This window comes from Leptidea sinapis, chromosome 1, assembly GCF_905404315.1.
Source record: "Leptidea sinapis chromosome 1, ilLepSina1.1, whole genome shotgun sequence".
Taxonomy (NCBI): Eukaryota; Metazoa; Arthropoda; class Insecta; order Lepidoptera; family Pieridae; genus Leptidea; species Leptidea sinapis.
Genome location: NC_066265.1, coordinates 27,278,214 through 27,304,166, shown reverse-complemented (window position 1 = coordinate 27,304,166; position 25,953 = coordinate 27,278,214). Strand labels below are relative to the sequence as shown.

Genomic DNA, 25,953 nt, shown 5'->3' with positions numbered 1-25,953 from the left:
TATGTTAAGAATTCAATATCACATACCTTTTTTACCTATTGGAGTGTTACCATCACCTTTCTGTCCCAATCCCTTCAGTGCTGTTTTGATGGCAATAATTTTTCCAGATTCAAGCTGCATATAGATTCCTTTAGGTGACTTCAAAACCATAACTCTTTGTCCGGCTTTTAGTACAATATTTGTTTTTTCGGCAGAATTCGTAGGAATCACAACATCTATAAAATGTTAAAAAATGCTTCGTAAATTTGTGATTTATTCATACGCATTCGTATTATTAATATACAGTAATTATATATATACAGTCAAACATGCATTGGAATCGACGGTAAGTTTAGAGATTTAAGTGCACCAACGCCATGCAAAATATGAAATAGATGAAAAAATTAAAGTTACCTAAGGGTAGGGTCATTTCCTGTGCCGTCATGCCTTGCCGCCTCCACACGTCGGCTGGTATCCATCGGGCGCCGTGCTGCATCGGCCTCACGGACGCAACAGGCCGCTGCACCAGGCTTCCATCAGCCGTACGCACAGTTCTGTACGCCGTTGTAGGTTTAGGTGCTAACGCTGCTTTCTTCTCCAATTCATACCTGTTACAATCAATGACAATGTATTTACTCCTAAAACTTTACAACAGCCTTTTGTAGCTCACCTAAGTATTCCGTCATTAACGGAATACGCGCACTTATTCAGCTCTTTTCAGGTTTTGTCCATAGAAAACAACAATTTTGTATGGAGCCGTGTACGCGTCGATTCAGCTTTCCGCGTCCATTCTGCTTTCGCGACAAAACCAGGATAAAATGAGGATAAATGTGTTTTTATTATGCGAATGCTATAGAGAGCGTTCGGCGCTGTTCCGCCGCGTACAGCGCTGTTCACCGTCGAATGCGGCGGAACAGCTCTTTACAGAGATGGTTCGCGACTCCTTGTCGACGAGTTGCGACCTGTATTGTTCCTGAATTGATTTGACGTAATCATTGTAATCATTATGCACGCAAAGATTAAAGAGAGCAGACGTGATTTAAAGTTCCGTACGCGGCTGATAGAAGCAGAGCTGTATAAGTGTGACCAAAATCGTTCAGCGAAACGCGAATGGAGCTGAATAAGTGCGCGTAGTCCCTAAGGCTAAGATCTATAGAGCGTACTAAGTTTTATGTAAGAAAAGTCTGAGCAAAGTCGAAGCACGGTCTATCTATCCCACCCTTAGTGCTCTGAATGTAAGTTTTGGTGGATAGAAAGATTAAAATGCCACTAAATTAACCAAGATCTGAATCATCATTCCGAAAAGTAGGTAAGGAGGAGGAGAATTGAAAAACCTCTTAATAGTGTGACTCCTAAGTTTCCAGTCAGTCCACTCAATCTCTTCCCACTTTATATTCATATTGAATTCACTCACCCTCTCTGAGCCAATCTCTTTTCAGCACTAGATAACTTCTTTTCCTTCCTGTCAACCAACAGAGATTCGTGCTGGAATGGTTCTTTGCTCAACATCTTACCGTGCAACACTATGATACCTTGCATCAACACATCAATGTATTTATCTTTATGCTCGGACAGATCTTTTGGTTCCGACTCCTGGAAATTTTAAAGAATTTCTTATATTTTATTAGTCATTCAAGTTGCGAATGGTGCTAAATTCAGTCTCAGCCCTTAATTTAATAGCTTTAATTATGAGATACATTCGTAGCTATATATTCCTATTTAACATTATTTATTGTTAGCCTTACAAACATATGATTTACCATTTTAATTTATTTAATTTATAATATTTGGTTGATTTTATTTAATTAGCATCATTTATTTAATTATTAAATTGTATTAATCTATTAAAGTGTATAATGTAGGCAGTCAATTGACAACACCCATATAGCGATAGTTGTAACACATGGGGTGGTCGATTAAAATTTAAAGTGATATGTAAATACGATCTTTTATTATAAGGTTGAACCAAAACAGTGAGTGTTATTAATATTATAACTCGGACACATTCAAAAATACCTTCTCATCATTGTCGAAACAGAGATTTGTTATTTCCTTCATCGACAACACGGCGTCAGGATTACATTCATCGACAACCCTATCTGCCATTCCTTGTTTGTTTATTTGGCGATCGTAAATCTTCTTCTCCAAACAGCAGTCCATGACGAAACGATAAACAAAGCAGGGCTTCTTTTGACCGTACCTTCAAATAATTTGTAATTATAACTGGTTATATTCTAAATAAATAATTACCAAATTTATATCAATGATAATGAACAACTAATATTATAAACTATAACACTATATATCTGGAGCCTCTGTCCATAATTTATTTATTTTGTAATAAATATACGTTTTACGACTATCTGACAGTAATTCTACGATTTTGTTTGTCTCTATGTCTTTTAATAACTCAAGAACGCTTTGCACAAGTTCGATGAACATTTGTGTATAGTTAACCAACATTTCATACCTTAGCTACACAACCAATCATGAAATTTCACATACACATCATCTGGGGCATGATGTAGGTAAATTTTGTAATATTTTTATGAGTGCCACAGGGAGCGTGATATTGCTTTTGATACGAGTATGAAGTAAAAGGCAGAAGCTAGTATTAAAAATAATATAAAATCGTTCTCTAATGGGTAGGTGCTCAGATAGGTAGGTATAAGTCTTGCGTAAAAAGCAAATGATTTAATTGAAGGCATAAGAAAATGCCGGATGTTCAGCATAAGTTTGTTTGTAAGTGATACCTGTACACTCTGCACACAGCCTGCGTATCGTGGCAAGGATTCCAACTGGCATCAAACACTATGACTCGGTTAGCTCCAACAAGATTAATCCCCAGTGAACCCGCGCGCGTTGATACCAGAAACAAATATACGTTGGGATTTGCGTTAAATTCATTTATCAACTTTTCGCGTTCAAGCGCATGCGTGGAACCATCCAGTCCTGAAAAAGTTATAAAATAATTGTTACTTAAACTATATACGATATCAATTAATGAATTTTTAAATAAATTTTATCGTACTTACTAAAATAGGAAGTGTTTCGTTCCCAAACTCGATTAGTACCGGGAATATAATTACGGCCGAGAAAATCTTCTATTAAATTTAGAGTAAACAAACTTTGACTAAATAATAATATTCTATCTCCTAATTTAATACTTTCATTCAATAAATAAAAGAATAAATCCATTTTAGCTGAGTTTTCTATAATACCAGGAATATAATCTTTCAATAGGTCAGTCGCCCAGTCATAAGTCATTTCTTCATTCTTCTTAACAATTGCTAATTCTTCTTCTTTGTTCAACTTTTCTTCTTTCTCACTTTGCTCAGAATCTGATTCCTCGTTGCCTTTTTCTTTTGACTTTTTTCTGTCTTTCCTTCCTTTAGGTTTCGCTCTAGCTCTAGGTTTGGATTTATCACTTTTTGGACTTTCTTTTCTTTTACCTTTACGTCTGCCTTTTTTAGGAGTTTCAATTTCTGACTCTGAACCCCCACTCTTGGTTTTATCAGTATTTAATGTCTTATCAGTAATATTCACTTGTTTTGGCACGTTAGGTGTCAAGGACGTCATTGTAGGATCATTTATTTCCTTTTTTAACTCATCTTTGACTATAGTTTTTGTATCTAAATCTTCTATTTTCACTTCTCCATCAGACTCTGATTTCATTTCAATTTTATCTTCAGCTTTTAGTCTATCAACTTCAGTCTTCAATGTAACTGTCATGGGCCACGAAGTTACAGGACTTCCAGAGCCAGCACTACACAGAGGGGGTTTAGTTTCTAATGAAGGATAGTTTTGATATTGATCAAAGTCATTATTTCCAGATTGCTCCGGATATAACGATGCATTTGGCTCACCATAGTTATAGTGATTACCAAATGGTGGTTGATCTGATGATTGTGAAGTATTCGATTCGGCTTTAATATCCCTTACTCCATAGTTAGGCTCCAAATTATTTTCCATTTTAATTGCTGGTGGGTTGGATTGAATTGCATTACTAATGTTCTGTTGACTCGGTGGATAGTTAGGATAATTAGTTGATTGATTTCCGTATTGGTTGTATGAGGTGGATAGATCAGTTACATAGGGATTATTGGCTTGGTAATGCTGGGGTGGATATGGACCGCTATAATTTTGTAGCGACTGATTGTTCGGATACTGTGCCGTGGCTACAATGTTGGTCGAATTATATTCACCATACATCTGTGAATTTGGATAATCTGTCGGATAACGTGATCGATTTTGGGCTGCATAATCTTGGCTGGGTGGGTAAGATTGGGGAGTGTTTGCCGAATATGGTGTCACACGATTATCCGCCGAAAATGGGGCATCATTTGCAGATGAACTATTATTACTACTAGTGTATGTCGAGTTATTTTGAACGTCTGTGTTATATCCGGTGTCAATGGGAACATTAGTTCTTGTAAACGGTTCTCTAATTGGCGTAGTATTATCATTAGAGTATGGTGCTGTATTTGCAGATAACGGATTGGGGGCGAAAGATTGGCTGTCTTGTGGTACATTACCAGTTGTAAACTGTTGATTATTGGGGGGATAAGAAGGCGGATTATTCGGAGATTCGTTATTTTCGGCAGGGTAGGGCGCACTCCTAGGAGCCACATTAGCACTAGGATAAGGTGGATTACTTTGCGGTGCACTGCCTCCTGCATATTGTGAATTCGGAGGTCCATTAAAATTCGATGGATATTGCTGTGGATTATTATAACCGGCAGTAGATGCATTGAAGTTTGGATTAGAGTTATTAGGAAATTGAGTACTATTGTAATAACCAGAATTGTTGTAGTAGCTGTTATTGCCCCAATAATTTTGGTTATACTGCTCAGAGTTGTTGGTAGGTGGGTATTGGTTTGGATAATTATTTTCGTATTGTTGTTGTGGATAAAAGTTATTGCCATACTCTGGATTAAATCCTTGTCCAGGTGGATAATATCCGGGAGCTGAGTTCTGGTATGGCGGATAATTTGGATTAACTGTAGGATAATTGCCCCCAGGTTGATCCTGTCTATATGGAGGCTGTCCATATTGACTACCAGTCGGATAGTTGGGAAAATTGTTAGCTTCTTGAGGTTGAGTCGGCGCAACTGTTGTAGTATTTGGCTGTATTGTGGCTGCTGGTTTTTTACCTGAGCCCTGTAATAATAATAAAACATTATAATGCACGATAAATACATAATAACATAAGTCATTAGCAATAAATAAGAAATATTGAGTGCAGCCTTTTTTGTATAATCAGCAGTTCTTGGATTAGTATGATTAAAGTTAAGAATTTGTTGCACTGTTAAAATTAATTAATAAATTCGTTACGTGAAATCTAACTGCGATATGCTAACATAATAAAGTGATGGCCATATATTTTAAAATAATTTATATCTACTATACCCTCGGCTTGTAAGTGCGTTTCCCCTGGGATTTATTGTTTTTAGCTCTTCCAGCTTTCGTAACACCGCCAATTTCTTCTAAATCCAAGTCTTCTTCAATAGCCGCATTAACTTCGCTTCGTTTCTTCAAAAAGTTATACAAAACATCGGGGTGGTTCCAAATCTGAAAATAAGAGACCCCGTGAACATGTAAGCTTAAGCTTGTCACTTTTTGTGTACATCTATCAAATTTAAATTCTTGTTTTTATTCATAGGATTATAAATCACCTATTGAACGTCAAACCGCTAACACCAACTCAAAAATATACGCCTCAGATCTGAGATGAAACGGGCGTAAAAAACTCAGCGGATCTCTACTTTTTTTATAGAAAAATAAAATTTAACAATTAAATAGCGTGAGGGCATTCGCAAGGTGTGATATCAATAAGAAAATGATTATGCTATATTCTTGATTTCTTACATATTGGATTATTTATTATATTTGTTACATTTCAAATATGATTTTGTTCCGATCACAGTTAAAATAATTGCAAATAATTATCGAATTCCTATCGAGGAATTTTATTAATCTTTATTAATTGACCATTTATAAGCTTTGTTACAATAGATTTTGATGGTAGTTAGAACATTTATAATTAACTGCACACACGTTTATTTTATATTTTGACATTTTCTCACAATTATTTCGAACAAGTGTATAAATATCTCTTTATTGTATTTTATAATGAAAATATGTATTCAAATAGAAATTTGTGGAGACACTAACTTACTTCTATTAGATAAATAAGTATGAGATAAGTAATGATACTAGATAAGTGTATTACTAACAGATTTTTTTATATACTTATATATATAATTTTATTATTTTCATTGCCAATGTTTATGGTAGCAGTAGTTTTGAGAGATTAGATATCTATTTTAATTAATAAATATTTAATTAGCAGTAGTTTTGAGAGATTAGATATCTATTTTAATTAATAAATATTTAATTAGCAGTAGTTTTGAGAGATTAGATATCTATTTTAATTAATAAATATTTAATTCTCGAATTTAGTGTCTCGGTGTCTAGAGAATACCAGCATTGAGAAGTAAAATTACCAACATAATGCTGACTAGACACCATTTTGGTTCTTTAATGTCCATATTGTTATTAGTTATAAGATTTCTGATAACTTTTTGAATCAAATAAACCTTTTAATTATTATTGTTATTATTATTAGTAGATAAATATCTTACCTTACAACAAATAGCAAATGCTTTCAAGGGGTTTGGCACTGAAGCAGATCGGACAACTTCATTCATGAACCGATCGTATAGTTGTCGCTGGAGCGGCGTCATTCTGACCAACAGGACGTATTCTTCTTTCTGAGGCAGGGTCGATTGCAACACCGCATGCGAGCGTCTGTAATATATCATTGTTTTTCTTTTATCAGTCATCATTGATGTAATTTATATGTATACGAGTCCTGTGGGCCCACCTTGAACTGTTATTACGATTCTATTGACGACCTAAAATGAACTGCTTTGCTATTTCATACCACGACGTCATTAGAGCTATCCAATTTAGGTTGACGTCAAATCAATTCGGAAATTGAATCGCAAACTGTTTTAGTCCGTTCATCCATTCGTACCTTGTGGTTATATTTCAACCTAAACTGGATAGCTTATGTGTCAAAGTGAGCGATTCAAAAAAAGTTGCTACTTTCTTAGCGGAAAGTGATTCATTTTGTTAATAACTTTTAAAAAATAGTCAAAACATACAGGCATAAACGCAAATGGAATTGATGAAAGATAAGATGAGAATACTTTATTGGACTTTTTTGTAAAACAGAATACTGAAAATAAACACCCAAAATAAAATTACTTAAATGACGCAGTAAGGCCCCTGGCTATATCGCAAGTACGAATTTAAAAAAATTGTACTCTGTGCTCCTGTCAAATCACTGACTGAAAGTGGATTGTAGGCCTTCTGGACAAAGTAACACCATGGATCGGCTTTTGTTATAAGTTATTCATCTAATGTAAGGGCCCCCTTTCGTTTGTGATTCCTTTCAACGTCGTAAACACAATGACATGAAGCTTACAATGATATTAGTTTATATCAATTGAATAAATACTTAAGATAAATTAAATATATCTTTTGGGATACGAATTTAACCGAACATTATTCTCTTATGACCTTCGGTTTAGCAACTTACAACATATATTAAACATACCTACTCTTTTTAGCCAATTAGAAGCAGTTCTATGGCAAAATAAATAATTAGTAATATATTAGTCAAGGTCAAAATATAACTAACCTTTGCACAAAACCAACCAAAAGTGAGTGCAGCACATGCGCTCTGTATCTCATAAGTCTAATATCCTGAGGGGTGGAATCAATACATTGCCCATTTTGTATAGGCCTCTCAAACATGTTGCAGAACTCGGTTTTGCTACCAAGATAGTTTGGCCGGACGAAATCCACCATACACCAATATTCTAGTAAATTGTTTTGCAAAGGATAACCTAGAAAATAATTTTATTATAAAACTTAAATATTTTATAATACGGTTTTAATATGCCAAAAACAAGTATTATATAATATTAAAGGTCATATTAAAATACTCATAAAATACATAGTGAAATGTATTATAAATATAAAAGAATTTGTATTTTATGCGTTCTCTCTAATCTTAATAAAATGGGTAGAAATTCATTAAAAATTTAAGATTTTAAAAACAATATATTTTCTTGGAATGTATTTTTTGAATAGTTTAGAGCGAATCTGTGAAGGGAACATACCTGTTAGTACAATACGTCTTTTGGTTCTCATTTGTTTCAGTGCATATGATATATTGGAATGAGAATTCTTTATTCGATGCCCTTCATCACATATCACTAAATCAGGGCCAGGTTTGACTAGGGCTTCATACATCTCTGAAACATAAAGATGATTCACATACACACACATCACAAACATAAGATGATGATGATAAAGAAATTCTAATGCGACTGATGTAAATACTTAATTGAAAACATAATTTAATTTACATACAGTAACGTTAAATGATTGTATCATATAACGTTATAGATAGGCAGAAATTATGGACTACTATTTTTTTTAATGAAAATAAGGGACGAGACGAGCAGGACGTTCAGCTGATGGTAATTGATACGCCCTGCCCATTACAATACAGTGCCGCTCAGGATTCTTGAAAAACCCAAAAATACTGAGCTGTACTTAGAATGCGCTCGTCACCTTGAGACATAAGATGTTAAGTGTCATTTGCCCAGTAATTTCACTAGCTACGGAGCCCTTGAGGCCGAGACACAGTAATGTTTACACACTACTGCTTCACGCCCATAATATAGCCGGCGTCCTGTGCAAAGGAGCCTCCCACTGGTGAATGTGAAAATATTTGCATATTTTCTGAAATAGTTTCCAGGCATCTTCCCACTCACACCATCCATATATTTACACACATCCATAGATACACAATTCATATAAATTTCCCATTTAAAACTATCCACATCCAAATAATAAACATCTATCAATTGACATAGCTATCTAACGGCCGTTCCCAACTTACTCTTATCTCTTACTTGAGATAAAAATCGTAACTATCGTTGACTTTTCTGTCCCAATAAACTTATCGACGGTAACTCACCTTATTCGTACACGCTGTCTGTCAATGGGATGACGTATAGCTTACCAGCGATATATAGTTTGTATGGAAATTGCAATTCATGCGTCCCAATATAAGACGATAAGAATGACTTATCGGGTATATTGGGACAGCTTTAGATTATTGACAGCTAATTACTGACTGATTAATGCTGAGATGGTTTGGACATGTCGAGAGAATGAATGAAGAACGATTGACGAAGCAAGTGTATAAGGCCAGTGTGAATGAAAGTGTTGGAAGGGGTAGACCTAGGCGGACGTTTCAAGATCAAATCAGGGACGTTTTGAAAAAAGGCCAGGGCAAGAGTACCCTAAACCGGAGAGCGAACCTGAAAGGAATAATGAAAGTGGACGAAGCGAAAAAAGTATGTAAGGATCGTAGCAAGTGGAAAGAAGTGGTCTCTGCCTACCCCTACGGGAAAGAGGCGTGATTTTATGTATGTATGTAATTACTGACAGTAGAAGGTAGTAATTTATCTCTATCTGTAGAAAATATATTGGGAACGGCCGTAAGAAAGAAGCACGAATTCAATGATACATGTTATTGTTATTATACACGTCTTATCGAATATGATCGTGTTAGAATGTTAGTTGCCATACTCCGAAACGGTTTGGTCGATATTTTTAAAATGTGTCTGAGTAAAATGAGTCTGAAAATCGGTCCTAATCTATTTTTTTACCCAAAAATATTTTTACTAATTTATATGGCAATAAAACGTTTGTCGGGTGAGCTAGTAATTAATATATAATTATGTAATACCAATTAATAATTACAATTTCTTGAATGATTGACTGACTTACAATTACATTTTAGTGTTTTAAAAATAATTATTATTCCGCTAAAACAACTCCGACCATTTTTGCGGCCTAAAAGTACGATTTTGGCTTATTGAAAGGCATAAGATACATAATAGCTTTAAGGGTAAATGTATACACTTCTACAATAAAGTCCCAGCCACTGTTCAGGCATTATCTATAAATAAATTTAAATGTTTTATAAAAAAAATGGCTCTGTCGTAAATCCTATTACTCCACTGCTGAATATCTAAATGATCGGACAGCCTGGGACTAGATTGTGATTATTTTATAGCGACTGTACAATATTGTATATTTTTATTGAAAAGAGCGCAAAAAAAAAATGCTGGGAGAGTTTCTTGCGCCGCTTCTTCTCTCTCAGAGCGCTATTTGTTTCCGAAGCGGTAGTAGTATCTAGTAGTATAAGAAATGACATCAAAAAGAATTCTAAAGGAATCAATTTTGAGAAAATAATTGCCTTTTATGCCTTTTTATGCCTTTATTTCGGCTTGGGTTCGACCAAACACAATTATGGCCGCACATTTATTTGTGACCACATTTCTCCAACTGTCTAACGGCCATTCCCAATATTCAGTCTATCTCCGGTTGTGGCCTACTTGAGATAAAAATTGTAACCATCGTTGACTTTTCTATCCCAATAAACTTATCGACGGTAACTCACCTTATCCGTACACACTGTCTGTCAATGGGAGGACGTATAGCTCACCAGCGATAGAAGTTTGTATGGAAATTGCAATTCACGCGTCCTAATATACGGCGATAAGAATGACTTATCGGGTATATTGTGACAGCTTCAGATTATTGACAGCCACTTACTGACAGTAGACGGTAGTAATTTATCTCTATCTGTGGATAGTATATTGGGAACGGCCGTTAAACTAGTACGTATCTTAGGTACTGTTAATCGGACCGCTTTTCAATACACCCCTGATCTGAGAGTCAATTTGCATGTCTAAGTCGACAATTCCCAAAACTTTCCCCACACACCCATCCATCTACATTCCTCTTCATTCATTTACCACTATCTATATTCGACAAAACTGTAGGTACTTCACAAATAGCCAAGTACTATCATTATTATTATCATCCCACACATCTAAATAGTCTACAATCAGTAGAGACGTTAGGTACTAACCATCTAACAGTTTCTTTTCTTCATCTGTTGGAGTATCTTCTTTTTTATCATCTTTTAAATCGTCCATTTTGTTCTCACCGTCATCCTTATCTATGCGTGTATCATCCGATGCTTTTGTTACATCTGAACCCTGAGGATTATTTAAATAATTATTATATTATATGTTCATACATAAAGTATATATGTCATATTAAAGTAAGGTAAAAATATAAAAAAGTTTGATGATTCTTCGTTTAAGAGGCAAATAAAGGGCATCTGTGCATTCCATCTATGGCAAATAATAATGAATATAAAGTTTTATAAAGAATAGATAAGACTAATCATAGATAATTAGACCGGTAAAAATAGGCCGGGTTTAATACTATAGTGTGCATGACAAGCTACGTCTTACACTCGCGATGTATGACACTTTGTGTTAGTGTGCGTGAATTGCTCAAAATACATGTTTAACTCTCAACTCAATTTTTGTCACAGCTGTCATAGTCCATCTAGACGTATAAAGTATTTAAGAGAATTCATGTAAGTGATTATAGCCGTATTTGATGACAGAATAAAGTAAGATTTAAAAAAATCACACCTGGGTATCTTCATTGCCAACTTCAGGTCTGTCACTCTTCTTCTCCTCTTTGTCTTTCTCCACATCCAACTTTGCATCTGCTTTCTTTTTCTTACGAGGTTTTTTATCTTTTTTCATACACAATAACCTGTACAATTCATAGCCTATCATAAGAACACCACCTGTTGTTGTCCAGTCCTGTTCAATAAAAAAAAAATAAACATTTTATGCAGAAGTATGATAAATAAATTAATATACACATTTGGCTCGATTTCTGTTATTTGAATAAGATCACTACATATTATAAAATAAAGTCCTCCGCCGCGTCTGTCTGTCTGTCTGTTCGCGAAAAACTCAAAAACTACTGCACCGATTTTCACATTGTTTTCACTAATGAATGTTATGTTATATTATGTTTTTTATACATATTTGTATACAGTAACCATTATTTGTTGGAGGTGTCTATTCTATTCTATTCTTTTTAGTGGATTCTGTGGAAAGGGCACCCCAACTCGCCAATGTCACGTTTCAGTAGGTGTCGGAGAGGTGTTTAAACCCTTTGAGATATAACAAAATAATGTAAAGTGGAATTGTGTATATTATATAGGTCCACCACACGCTGCATTTACTTGGTTTTGACCCGTAAATAAAGACAAACCAACCTACCTACCAACCAACCAACCAAGGCAAATAAAAATTATCAAATATAAAATATATAAAAAGATTATTTTCCATTTCTATACACTCATTCATTTCTTTTCAGATAACTTTAATTACAAAATTTACAATGTTTATTATATAATATTAGTTAATTATTTACATGGTTAATTGTTAATTGTAATAAAATTCAAAAACGCATTTTGCAGCACGCAAAATGGACTCATCTTAGCGGAATTGCGACACCTCCGACCCCGAAATTAGTTAGAACTGTATCTTCGGGGTCAGTAATTCCTCGACAAATGACAATGACAAATGAAACATTTTTTTATGAAAATAAGGGACGAGACGATCAGGACGTTCAGCTTATTGGTTGATATAACCTGCCCATTACAATGCAGTGCCGCTCAGGATTATTGATAAACACAAAAACTCTGAGCGGCACTACAATTGCGCTTGTCACCTTGAGACATAAGATGTTAAGTCTCATTTGCCCAGTAATTACACTAGCTACGGCGCCCTTCAGACCGAAACGTGCTTCACGGCAGAAATAGGCGCCGTTATGGTACCCATAATCTAGCCGGCATCCTTTCTGCATTATAATTAAATAAAAATAAAATGTGTGTGTGTGTGTAGCAATGTATTTAATAAAATGGTGGTCACTAACCTTGACTACTTTAGCACGCATCTGTAACGTCTTGTGGCTATCGTTAAGTACGTATATAGGAAAGTTCCTCGGTCGGACCTCACCATGTGCTGACAAGGGACTAGTTGATGCATCTAGAGGAAGCCACATATTAAACTCCGCCACCTAAAATCAGCTTGATAATTAGTTTTATATTTATATTATTTGTTAAAATACTACAATACTCTTATTTTATTACGGGAACAAGTGAGTGAATGATCCAATGAACCAACTGATGAACAACATTCACTGCTAAACCATAACATTAGTGTTTTCATGTCAACGGCCTGCATGCATTTCACACGAAAGTGTGTTTGGATAGCTTATAAACGCGACGTTCGCGTCACACTCCGCAGTGCTGTGGCCGCACAATGTTAAGTGTTTATCTTCTCATGATGTAACATTATAATCTGTGTCATTACCGCATCATATAAGTATCGCAACATGAAAGAGGCAAGACGACTAGGCAGACATGAGAAAACTCACCAAACAAAAGTACCGTTTTCAAACTGAAAACTGTCTTCTGACGTCACGCGGTTCTTCAGCCCCTTTTCCAATGCACGGGAGTAAGGTACCCTGAGACTATGAGATATAATCTCTGATATGTTTGTAATGTAATGTGATCGACAGCAGGTTTGTAGCTTGTCCATTTGCACCCTCGAAAGAAGGTCAGTGAAGCTCTGGATGGTAGATTAGGTAGTAATCTAGTATAGACATTATTATTCCTAATTTGTGTCAAAATATCAACAAAATTAACCTGCTTTTTGTGTTGTTCAATTAAAAACAAAACAATACGTAATTTTAATACCTATATCTATACATATAAAAATGAATTGCTGTTCGTTAGTCTCGCTAAAACTCGAGAACGGCTGGACCGATTTGGCTAATTTTGGTCTTAAATTAATTGTGGAAGTTTAGAGAAAGTTTAAAAGGTGAATAAATATGAAAATGCTCGGAATTAAATAAAAACAACGATTTTGTTTTTCCTTTGATGTGACCCCGTCGTTCAGAAATCAAATTGAAAAAATAGTTAAAAATGAATAACTAATTAGAATATTTGTTTCTCAGGAGGTAAAAAACGAACTTTATTCTAACTACCTATACTTAGTGGATTAACTACAGCTGTTAACTATGATGGCAATACAACGTTTGCTGGGTCAGCTAGTATTTAATAATTGTGATATGAGAAGACTCACCCAATTCTGCAATGTGTTTATAGGCATAATACACAGGACAGTTTTAGAAGCAGTATGACGCAGGAATATATCACAGAAGCACACGATTTGTAATGTCTTTCCTAAGCCCATTGAATGTGCCAATATACAACCGAATCCAGTAGAAGTCGAGAATCTCTCCACAGATTCAATGATGTTGTCAAATAGAAACCTGACGCCACCAATCTGAAAAAAAACTAAATAGTTTGGAGAATCCAGCAAGCATCACACGCTTATTACATCGCGAAGAGAAAACATATAGAAATAAGACAAAAAAAATTGCAATGGAGCTTTACTACTGACATAAATGTAGTTTTTGCGCTGCAGAAGATAGCTAAAGACAGTATAGTTATACGTCATATAGACCACCACTCCAAGAAAATTTAAAGAAATATATTATGTCAGTATATTTATGAAAGTTTAATATATACATCCTACTGACCTGTATAAATACCACGGGACAGGCTATTCCATATGTTTGACAGCAAATTTTTTGTGCTTAATTGAAGTGCCACTCGAGAGCGTCCAGAGAACTAATTTAATTTTGACGTATAATACAAATGGCTACGAAGGAACTTACGATACTCTGAAGTATTTTTGCATTTTGAATTAATTTCGTTCGTTTTCCGTGTTATTTAATACTTCCAGAATCAACTTAATAAAGTATACATTTTTTTTGTAAATAGTTTCCCACCATCTATATGCCCAACAGCGGCAAAATAGCGAATATCAAACAAGCACAAAAGCACTTTGACAGCCGCCAGTCCAGTGGTATATAAAAGAAGTCAGGGGTACGTCCGCAAAAATCGTCTTTTTTTGCTAAATAGTGATCGTAATTGTTACAACACTAGAAATAATTAACTAGCTTATTACTAATTCTACCAGGCTTCGTAAGATACAAATAACCTTAAGCGGCAACATTAGCTAATACCTCAGATTTAAGATTTCTTAAACAATATACCGTCATGCTAACGCGGGCGAGACATTAATCAAAGTGATAAAGACAGCTGCAGTTCCGACTAAGAATCGTGAGTATAAATCTCAGAAAGTAAATCTGGTTTTCGTCCTCGACAATTTTTCTCTCAAAAATTCACCAATCGTAACATAATTTTGGAATCTGAATGGGAAGGAAATATTGATACTGAAGTGTTAATGTAAATAAAAAAATAAATAATAAAATATTGAAATATAACTACTTACGTATATTAAATTAATATATTTCCGACACAAATATTATGTCAATACAATACGATTAGGTGCGATTCAGATCGCACAGCGCTGAATAACCTACATTTATATTCACCTAGAAGTTGCCTCCCTTTCTATCGCGTGACTCTTACCTATTCTGACGACGTTAGGGTTGTCTTCTTTAAAAAAATAATTTACTCGGAATATTTATTTATATAATTAAAACTACTATTATTTAATTAAAACACATGAAAATATAAGAACCGACAGCATAATCCTAAACCTGACCTGACAAATCCTAGTGTCTATATTCATATATGATTTGTTTGTTAATACCTAACAAGAGACATTTATAATGACCAAAATAAAACACTTCAACATAGGTACCTACTAAAATGCGTAGCAAAAAGTAAAAAACTGTACCTACTTAGTATAAGGCCATAACTTGTAAAAATAGTTCAGATTTTGGTATTTAATATAAATTGGTATAATATTATCGTAATGATAAATCAATATTATTTCATTGTACAACGTACATTCATTGCATATGAAGTATATATGTATTGGAAGACCACGACATAGTCAACATAGTTATTTGTATCCTACAAAAAGTAGGAACTATTTAGATAGCTAGGTAGGTAGGTACTTACGAGTTTGAATACGACCATTAAACCTACTTTGTATGTTAGGTTATCATGAATAGTAATTTCATAATAATAATAACCACTTTAAAATATCGGTTGGGTAACAAAGCTCGCGCGTGCGTTTCTGCTCGCTCGTGAACACTCGGTAAGTCCCTACTAGACAGCCCCTCCGGCGTGGCTGCCGCACGTAATTACGTTTTCAATACCTACACGGGAGTGGGACAGGCCTGGTATTATTATCTTTGATAGCTGTTATCTACAAACTAGTGAAGAGAGTTGTCACCATAGTGTAAAAATTAATATATGCCTCTCATTTTGAGACAAAATCTATAGCTATTGTTAATTTCTTGCGAGCAAGAGACTTGATTCGGGAAATATTCAAGTTGATAAACATCCTAACCCTTCCCTCGTAATACATATACATCAATATAATGTATGCTAAAAGAATTATAACAGAATTCAAGAAATTTGTGATTTGAGTTTATTCCGTTCTCTTGAAAGAATAAACTGTACATGCCATTTATGAAGTTAGCTAGAGTTAAGGGCTCCTTCATAGGTCCTAGTATTCAATTACTTACTGAGTACAAATTCAAAAAAAATAATCAAAGCTTCTTTGACAAAGAAGTCTTACTATAGTATAGTGGTTTATATAAATGCATGGTTCTTGTCTGCTTCTGCGCAGGCCACCTAAAATTTTATTTTATTATAATAACTAGGCTTAGTTGGTATATGATTTAAAAGATGGTCTGTAAGTTCTTCTCCTCATGTCATAACCCTTTACGAAATGATGTAGGTTTTTGTGATGTTTACCAAGTGTTATTGCAATATGTTATGTTATTGTCACTCCATATGGTTAGTAAAAATATTTATATTTCTTGTTTCTATAGCTTCGCATATGGAGGCACATGTTTAATAAATAAAAAGCCTAATTAGAAAAGTCGGTACCTGATGTGGTTTGATAACGCGGGCAATCTGTGGAGCTAAAAATATATCCTCTTCGTTTTCAGGATGACCTATGTTTATAAGAACTCTGCCTTGTTCATCTGGTACATTATAAGTGTCATTTACATGAAGGCCTGTAAACATACAAATTATCGCTCACAATCATTAAAAGTAAAAAACTTTAATTCTGAATGAGGAAACAATAGATAATATTTTTATACCTAATATAGGAAAATAGAACTTCTTTTTTATGAAAATAAGGGACGAGACGAGCAGGACGTTCAGCTAATGTTAATTGATACGCCCTACCCATTAAAATGCAGTGCCGCTCAGGATTCTTGAAGAACCCAATAATTCTGAGCGGCAACGCAATTGCGCTCGTCACCTTGAGAAATAAGATTTTAAGTCTCATATGGCCAGTAATTTCACTAGCTATGGTGCCCTTCAGACCGAAACACAGTAATGTTTACACATTACTGCTTCACAGTAGAAATATGCGCCGTTGTGGTACCCATAATCTAACCGGCTGCCTGTGCAAAGGTCCCACTGGTGGAACTCTTTTATTTTTGACCAATGTGTGTCATAGATGAAATTTACACAGATATTGGGGTAAGTCATACACAAAAACAACATTATCGTCAAATCTGTCCCATAGGAATAGCCATAGATATACTTATTCCACTTGCATGTACGAGTATCATTTTATTCAAGTTCTATTTTTCTCAATACTTGTTCCTTAATAATACCTCATACAAATAAAACAACATTATCTAGAACCTCAACATTTGATCTGGCCAGTTTTTTCCAACAAATCAAATATTGAGAAGAATAGAACTTTTCCATCATCCAGCCTATTTCGGGGGTCTTGAACAGATCATCATTGCCTACTAAAACTGCGTTTTCCTGTACGAGGTTGCCATTCAAGGACTTTATTGCCCCAATGGCCAAGTGCCCACTCCAACCTCAGTTTTGTAATAATCTGGCCTGTAACGGTGACTTAGATTCTCCTACAGATCTCCTCATTTCTGATTCGATCTCACAGGGTGAAATCCGAGCATAGCCCTCTCCATTGTTCTCTGAGTGATCATGAGCGTTCTCATAAGCCCATAGTTAGCGACCAACTGGCAACACCTCTATATATCGATAAACGATGTGACATCTTTAGAGAGACTGGAGCACCTTCCAGGTCTCGATCGAATCAAGGGCTTTCCCTAATTGTCCATGAACGGCCACGCCAAGACGGACGAGTATAACTAGTCACTATGGTTGGTTATACTCCTCCGTCTTCGGTATAACCTGCCGCAGCGTATGGTCTACAATGCTAAATCTGTTTCTGAATCTGGTTTGGTCGGGAGGCAGGAAGTCACCGAACCTGGGCACGAGACGCGTCTTGATAACCCTAGCAAACAGCTAGCCTATACCTCAGAAGTGACAATCGGTCTGAAGATGTTCAAAAGGATTTTCATCACTATTTTTGAAGAATAGCACGACTATACTTATGTGCCATGCTTGCGGCATATCGCCCTCGAGGATAACAGAATGGAATAACTTCTGGAGGATATCAAGCACAAAAGAACTACCAGCTCTCATTTGCTTGGCCGTATATAGCTGCCTGTATTGGGAAGTATCACCCGTGGACTGAAGTGTAAGTTTTCAGGGTTGACTCTGAGATTTTGCCAGTTCTTTTTGAAAGGCTGGCCTAGAAGAATTTAGACCCAGCCGTTTTGAACAGCTTCCATGAACCTGTTAATATACTCGTCCTCATCATGGATATGTTTATACACTAATGTATGTATATCATATAAAATATATAATAATTATCTTGCAACCACAGTTCAGACAATGGTTAGGTACATAATATATTTAATATTATTATTAACCTTTCCATTGGACAGTTTATCATTTGTAAATATCTCTTCTTCTCCATTTCTGCGTGTCCGGTTGCCAGTTAGCAAAGGCCTCCTCCAATCTTCTCCATTCCTGCCTTTCGGTAGCTACTCTACCTCAGGTGGTTTCTGCTACCTGTGTTATATTCCCTCTACTCTGTGGTGTGCCTCTTCTTCTTTTACCATTCCTTGGGTACCACTGGGTGACTAATTTACTCCATTTGTCTATTCCTCTAATCATATTTCCTGCCTTACTTTGTACATTCTTTTGATCCCTATCATTTCATTCTTTCCATGGCGCGCTGACCTATGTGTGCCTACATAACATAGGTATTTAGTGTTAGGAAAATCTTAATGTGTAGTTTGGTCGTTCATTTGAAATTTAACACTAGGGGTATTATTATTTAGGTTCTCAATAAGGTAAGCTGCCTAATTGCTGCTAAATTGCCTATATATAGGTATGCATGGCTGTGGGTGGCAAACACAATATAAGGCATGAAAAAATTACCTGAGTTAGTTGGGTCCTCCTCTGCTTCAGGGCTAGCTGGGACTTCAGAGTCAGAAAGCATTATGCAGTCATCCGAATCCGAAGATGATGATGATGACTCCTCGCCACTACTACTGTCTACTATTTCAACAACCTACAAATAGAATTGAACACTAAATTTTCTAGCAGAAAGTCAAGGAAAAACCACTAGTTTTTCATTACCTACAAAAAATAAAAGGTTGGGCTCTGTGAAACAGTTTTCAATTTCAAAGCCTTTTATTTATTGAAAAGATTGCTTAAATTTAACGTTGCTCTAAATTTTCATGAACCGTTTTTTATGTCAGCAGTGGGAGGCTCCTTTGCACAGGATGCCGGCTAGATTATGGGTACCACAACGGCGCCTGTTTCTGCCGTGAAGCAGTAATGTTGCTAGTGAAATTACTGGGCAAATGAGACTTAACATCTTATGTCTCAAGGTGATGAGCGCAGTTGTAGTGCCGCTCAGAATTTTTGGGTCTTTCAAAAATCCTGAGCGGCACAGCTTGTAATGGGCAGGGCGATCATCAGCTGAACGTCCGGCTCGTCCTGTCCCTCATTTTCATAAAAAAAAAATATTGTCCTTCTGAAAAAAAAAAGTTTTCCATATGTCGCTATCTTTTACCTTCCTTTTATAAAATACTTAAAGACATCGTAAATATTATGCAGTCAGATTATCTTTTATACAGAAATATAAGATAATTATTACATGTTAAGCTTTTCAAAAATCCTGCCTAAAATAATGACATGGTCGTGGGTGAATAAATAGCAATTTGTGAATAAAATTGTATTTATGTAGGTATGTTTATTATATTATAGTAAAATGAAGGAAGTTCGAATGGAAATAAACATATATATGTGGGATATTTTTTTGCATTGTTTTTATTTCTCATAGGTGTGTTTAGTAATGGTTACTGATAACACATTTTACCTTTGTCAATTTTACAATAGTGGTGTATTTCTTATGTGAACATAAGAAATACTGAAGTATTGAGTGCAAAAGTAAAATGTACAATTCTAATTGCTAATATAAATATTAGACTTGTAAGTTTATGAGATGTGCCTATTTTCTAGTGATATCCACAGCCGTTTTAGATAAGACACTCAATTTGTGATACTATGTATGTTACCTTTTGTAGATTACTTACTTTATGGCAATTATTTGATATAGATATAATATATACATAATAAAATAAGTCGAAACGGTAATTGTTAAGAGTAACAATATTTATTCAACAACCGGCCCCTGTAGGTAAACGTTTTCGGAGGCACTTTTTTAATCCACACACGACCCATTGTATCTAAACAATAACAAAATTTCATCACTGGTACTTACTTCTTTCTTTTCAGTCTTTTGGTCACCTTTCCCCATTTTGTGTGCCATAGCCGATGCAGATGTAGTAGGCTTCGGCACTTTTGTAACTTCCAACTGTCCTTGCTTCACTGTAGTTCTCTTTAGTTCACCAGATGGTAATTTAACTAATACTGTGTTCGGTAAACTATAAAATAGATCATTTAATATTATGTACCTTCGTAAGCTATAATTATAAGTAATTGTAGCTTACTAGTAATTGTACATATTTTAATATGTACAAAAGTAAGTGGGAGGCTCCTTTGCACAGGATGCCGGCTAGATTATGGGTACCACAACGGCGCCTATTTCTACCGTGAAGCAGTAATGTATAAGCATTACTGTGTTCGGTCTGAAGGGCCACGTAGCTAGTGAAATTACTGGGCAATCGGACTTAACATCTTGTCTCAAGGTGACGAGCGCAGTTGTAGTGCAGCACAGAATTTTTGGGGTTTCTCAAGAATCCTGAGCGGCACTGCATTGTAATGGGCAGGGCGTATCAATTATCATCAGCTGGACGTCCTGCCGTCTCGTCCCTTATTTTCATAAAAAAAAAAATACAGAAATTTGAAAATTTTTTTTTTTCTAATAATATAAGTAATGATTATAATATTTTTCATTACAGTCATGTCATAGAAAGTAACTAGTTATGACCAAGCCAATGCTGCAGAATTCAGCATAACGTGTCACACTTGCACTCACTGTGCGGCACTTTCATTTGATATCACTGACCAAACTGAACTATTAATACTATGAACAGGCTGTTCCATATGTTTGAAAGCAAATCTTTTGTGCCTATTTGAAGCGCCAATTGCGAGCATCCAGAGAACTAATTTTTACATATAATACTAAAGGCTGAGAAGGGACATACAATATTCTGAAGTATTTTGCATTTTGAATTAATTTCGTTCTTTCCGTTCCGTTTGTTCCGTGTTATTTATACTTCAAGAATCAACATAATTAAGTACACAACTTTTTTTTGTAAATAGTTTCCCCACCATCTATCAATGTTTGCTGATGTTATCATCACTAGTTTTAGTACCATAGACTGACGCTGCATAGCCAACAGTGCCAAAATGGTGAATATCAAACAGGCACAAAAGCCCTTTCGGAGCCACCACTTCAGTGGTAAATAGTAGAGGTCAGTGGTTTATACAAACCCATTATATCAAAATGGAAATGGCATACTACACTTACTTTAGTTTTTGTCCCAGCCCCGACTTTTTCAATATAGAAGAACCTCCTTGCAGAAGAGATATAGTTTTTTGATGAATTTTGTTTTGTCTGTTTATTGCTATTTGCCTTTGGACCTGTAAATAATCAAACCAGGCTTAAAATATTTTCAGTGTGAATGTTTTTTAGACCAATGACAAAAATCTAGATAGTGACATAATTATCGGAAACTTGATATTTTTTTAATTTTTCTTATAGAAATTTTTTGATATTCCACAATTTTGCCAGTAGCTAATTTGAATTTGATCTATCTAAGTTACAACAGACTTAACATAAATCCTCCGCAGTTTATTAAAAAGAATATAAGAACCAAGTTGATGTATGTAATATGTGCAATATCTAATAAAATAAAATTCTCATGTCGCGGTGTTTGTAGTTAAACTCCTTCGAAATGGCTTGACCGATTCTCATGAAATTTTGAGTGTATATTGGATAGTAGGTCTGAGAATCGGACAACATCTATTTTTCATCCCCCTAAATGTCAAGGGTAATCCACGCCAAATTTTTTTTTAATTTTTTTGATATTTTTTTAAATTTGTTTGATTATGAGTCAGCATTAAAAAATACATACAACTTAAAATTTTCACCCATCTATGATCAACAGTTACTTTTGTATCGCGATTTTAATATCGGCAATACAACGTTTGCTGGGTCAGCTAGTTGTTATATATGAATCTTAAATGTTAAAACATTAAAGAAGTAATTATTATAAAAACTAAAAAAGAGTGAATAGAACCAAGGCCAACAGTCTGGTTCTGTGCAGGCCACCCTCAAATTAAATAATATTATGTAGGCTAAGATGTTATACAATTTAAAACTTGGGGTGGGTTTTTTATCAGTTCGTCTCCCCATGGCAAAGCCCCTTTATGAACATAGATGGCGCTTCATGACAATTACCAAGTGTTGTTGCAATATGTTATGTAATGCTCACTCCCTATGGCAAATAAATTTATTTGTATTTCTATCTAAATGATAAATTATTAGAAGAGCAAAAGAAATATTAGATAATACAAATTAGAAAACTTCCAATAAAAGCCTATACTTTAAAAATGAACTGCATGTTGTCCAATACAAGAGTTATTTCAATTTAAATATGGCCTTATCTTTAAATTAAGGTTCTAGTTTTAACAAACTAATTTACATACACTCACTGTTAAAACACAAAATATGTGTTTGACACACAATACGACTGTGTGTCAAACACACCATGCATGTTAAAAAGTGTCTACACACCTATAGTTATTGCCTTCACACAATTAAGCTTATTAAATACTTAATAATAATATCAACAGGTTGTAAGTTATATCCTTAATAAAATCAAGCATGGAAAGCATGGAAATCAATAAAAGATTTAACCTCTCTAATAATCCTCTGCTGTTCCTGTACTCTCGCCAGACGTTCAGATTCTTGTCTCTGAGCAGCTAATGTTGATGCATCCAAATTTTTTTCATCCATTACTTCTCTTATGTTGCGTCGAACATTTAATGCGCTACTATTTACGGATTTCATCTGAAAAAAATAATGAATAATTAAAAACTAGAACTGGAACTTGAAGATTGTTGTTGTAATCTTCAATTTGCTGAGAATCAATTGTTAGTTATTTTAATTAGAAGTGAACACTGCATTGGTCACTGCATTGTTCACTACTTTTCATGTTAAAAATTAGTGATGATACATTTGTTACTGTGTATCATAACTTCTTCTTTGTCGTCATCACAAAGTGGAAACTTTTGGGGCAGATGTGATGCGCCCCACGAGACTTTCCCACTTTTCGCTGCTGGCCGCCAGTCTTGTGCATTCATTCAATCCGCCCACAGCGTACTTAATTTGGTCGGTCCAATGCATGGGTGACCGTCCACACTCTCTGGTACCCTCCACTTTGCCCTGAACGACAAGGTTCTCAATGCATTCACTCACGCGCCGGGAGATGTATAATATATATGATAACTACAGAGGACAAAGTGTGCTCCAGACCCTGCAGTGTGCACCATTACTTTAAGTTACCAATCAAAACAACCCAACAAGGTGTTCTAGTCTATAATGTGCATTTAATACATCACAAAACAGTCGGTCTCACTGAGGAACTACTTATTTGTTGATAGTTACTTTTTTTTTGGGATTGACAGACAATAATAATAACAATACTGAAAACATAGAATTTTGTAATCCAGACCCAAGAAAAGAATAAGAAAGAAAATAAGTATGTATCTAAATTACAAGTAAAATATAATATACTTTACCTCATCATCATTCTCTGATTTTGTTTCCTCATTTGGAGTAGATTCCTCACCTTCTGATTTATTTGATTGCTTAACACTAATCTCCCCCATGTCTTTTAATTTGTCTGTAATGTCAAAACTCTGACTGCTATCATCTTTCATGTCTAACAAATCTTCAGCGGTTTTCTCTGGACACAAATCACTCTCCTCGACTCCCGTGATTTCAACATTTTTGGTTAAATCTAAATCACCTTCATTTATAATGTCACTTATTGAAAGTGTTTTAGGCTCTTCAGTACTATCACTTACACATGTTGCTTCTTCAACTTCCTTTTCAATTGACTTTTTCACTTTGGATTCCACAATATCACCTGTTTCCGGATCAATGTAACTTTCATTTTCCTCATTTAAATCCTGCACAGCATTCGGGTCAACTGTGAATTCTTCCTCTGATAAACCATCACTGTCACTATTATTATCCTCACTAGAAAAATCACTATATTCTATCAAATCATTCCCTACTAAACTTCGAATTTTTATGCCTGTGTCTTGTTTCAACTTTTTAGTAAAATCGTGAAAATTTCTAACTGCTTCCAATTTTCTTTTATGGCTCATCCGTCTAGGACGAGGAACCGGTCGCCGACGAGGGTTCATCGCCGCGGCCTGAGCAAAGTGAGCTCTCTGTATTCTAGCGATTGTTTCATCTTCATCATCGCTTTCTACCGCGTCTTCTCCAGATGTATCTTCCTCTTCACGCTGATTTCCTCTTTTATCTCCGAATGACATCGTCCCACCAGCGTCGTACATTGTAAACAAATAGTTTTTGTATTATAAACTTCACCTTTTGTTCATTTCGACTTTGTATAGTTTATTGATTGAAGAACAATTAAATGAGGTGCTATAAATTATTTAAATGGTTTATTACCTCAAATACCACAATAATTTGATTCAAATGCGGTTTTTATTCACCTTGTTATTTCAAGGGACGCTAAAATTGGGAGGTCACGATGATTCCATGATAGTTAATCTTGAAACTATACCCTTTAATTAGTCTTGAATGAATTGTCTATTAGTTTACATAAACATAAACAAAACTATATTTTATACAATTAAAATTTGGGAAGCCATTACTTCCGCAATAAAATAGCATTCGATAAATACTATAATACCTACTTAGAATAATAATTATTCCTCAATCCGCAAGCGTGTTTACAAAAATTTTTAAATGTCTTCAAGAGCTCATCGCTTCCAACTTTATGGGCAAAATACAATAAAGAATACTTTGCAATACCAATTTATTGCACGACCGTCCCATTTTACAAATTTTGTGATTTTACAGCCGAGCAAAACACAACTTTGTGGTCATTGTTGATTGAAGTTGGAAATTCTAAATCACATATTTTTCATTATAGCAACACACGACTACATCATTATTATCAACAGATAATAATATTTAATAATGCCACAGATGCCTTAGCCCAGCATCCGTCACACACTTGACACAACCTTAGACCATGCCAAAAGTAAGCCTTTCTTGTAAAATAATTATTGATAGAATTGCGAATCGAATTGCATTGAATTAAAATCAAAGGTCAAATAAAAATAAAAAGATTTATCAAAAAAATTAGCTATTGCACAGATTTTAATCCTAAATAAATATTAGCTAAATCGTGTGACAATATAACGCAAAGATTCTAATTCCAAATTACAAAATTAAATCATAAGAATATTAATCAGTATATCATAATAATATTATTATTAGCTAAAGCTTATGCTTGTTGATGAGTTCAAACATTTAGGTCACATCCTTTCGAATGACGATATGACTATTCTATCTATTCTATTCTTCC

The 25,953-nt window shown here is 34.9% G+C and overlaps 1 protein-coding gene across 2 annotated transcripts in view; it reads right to left on the bottom strand.

Moving 5' to 3' along the window:
* LOC126969164 (uncharacterized) overlaps positions 1–25,433 on the bottom strand; it is a 31,945-nt gene extending 6,512 nt beyond the window's left edge. For both annotated transcript variants that reach the window (XM_050814487.1, XM_050814493.1), the window contains exons 1-20: positions 24,125–25,433; positions 23,241–23,393; positions 21,849–21,961; positions 20,637–20,799; positions 19,286–19,418; positions 16,895–17,025; positions 14,100–14,303; positions 12,886–13,029; positions 11,583–11,759; positions 11,006–11,135; positions 8,172–8,306; positions 7,688–7,895; positions 6,624–6,789; positions 5,389–5,550; positions 3,015–5,139; positions 2,733–2,931; positions 1,996–2,179; positions 1,394–1,572; positions 394–587; positions 27–215 (exon numbers count right to left, since the gene is read on the bottom strand). In XM_050814487.1, the coding sequence (XP_050670444.1) occupies positions 27–215; positions 394–587; positions 1,394–1,572; positions 1,996–2,179; positions 2,733–2,931; positions 3,015–5,139; positions 5,389–5,550; positions 6,624–6,789; positions 7,688–7,895; positions 8,172–8,306; positions 11,006–11,135; positions 11,583–11,759; positions 12,886–13,029; positions 14,100–14,303; positions 16,895–17,025; positions 19,286–19,418; positions 20,637–20,799; positions 21,849–21,961; positions 23,241–23,393; positions 24,125–24,910 (5,875 nt within the window). In that variant the 5' untranslated portion in view covers positions 24,911–25,433. The remainder of the gene's footprint in view (positions 1–26; positions 216–393; positions 588–1,393; positions 1,573–1,995; positions 2,180–2,732; positions 2,932–3,014; positions 5,140–5,388; positions 5,551–6,623; positions 6,790–7,687; positions 7,896–8,171; positions 8,307–11,005; positions 11,136–11,582; positions 11,760–12,885; positions 13,030–14,099; positions 14,304–16,894; positions 17,026–19,285; positions 19,419–20,636; positions 20,800–21,848; positions 21,962–23,240; positions 23,394–24,124) is intronic.
* Between the last annotated feature and the right edge of the window lie 520 nt (positions 25,434–25,953).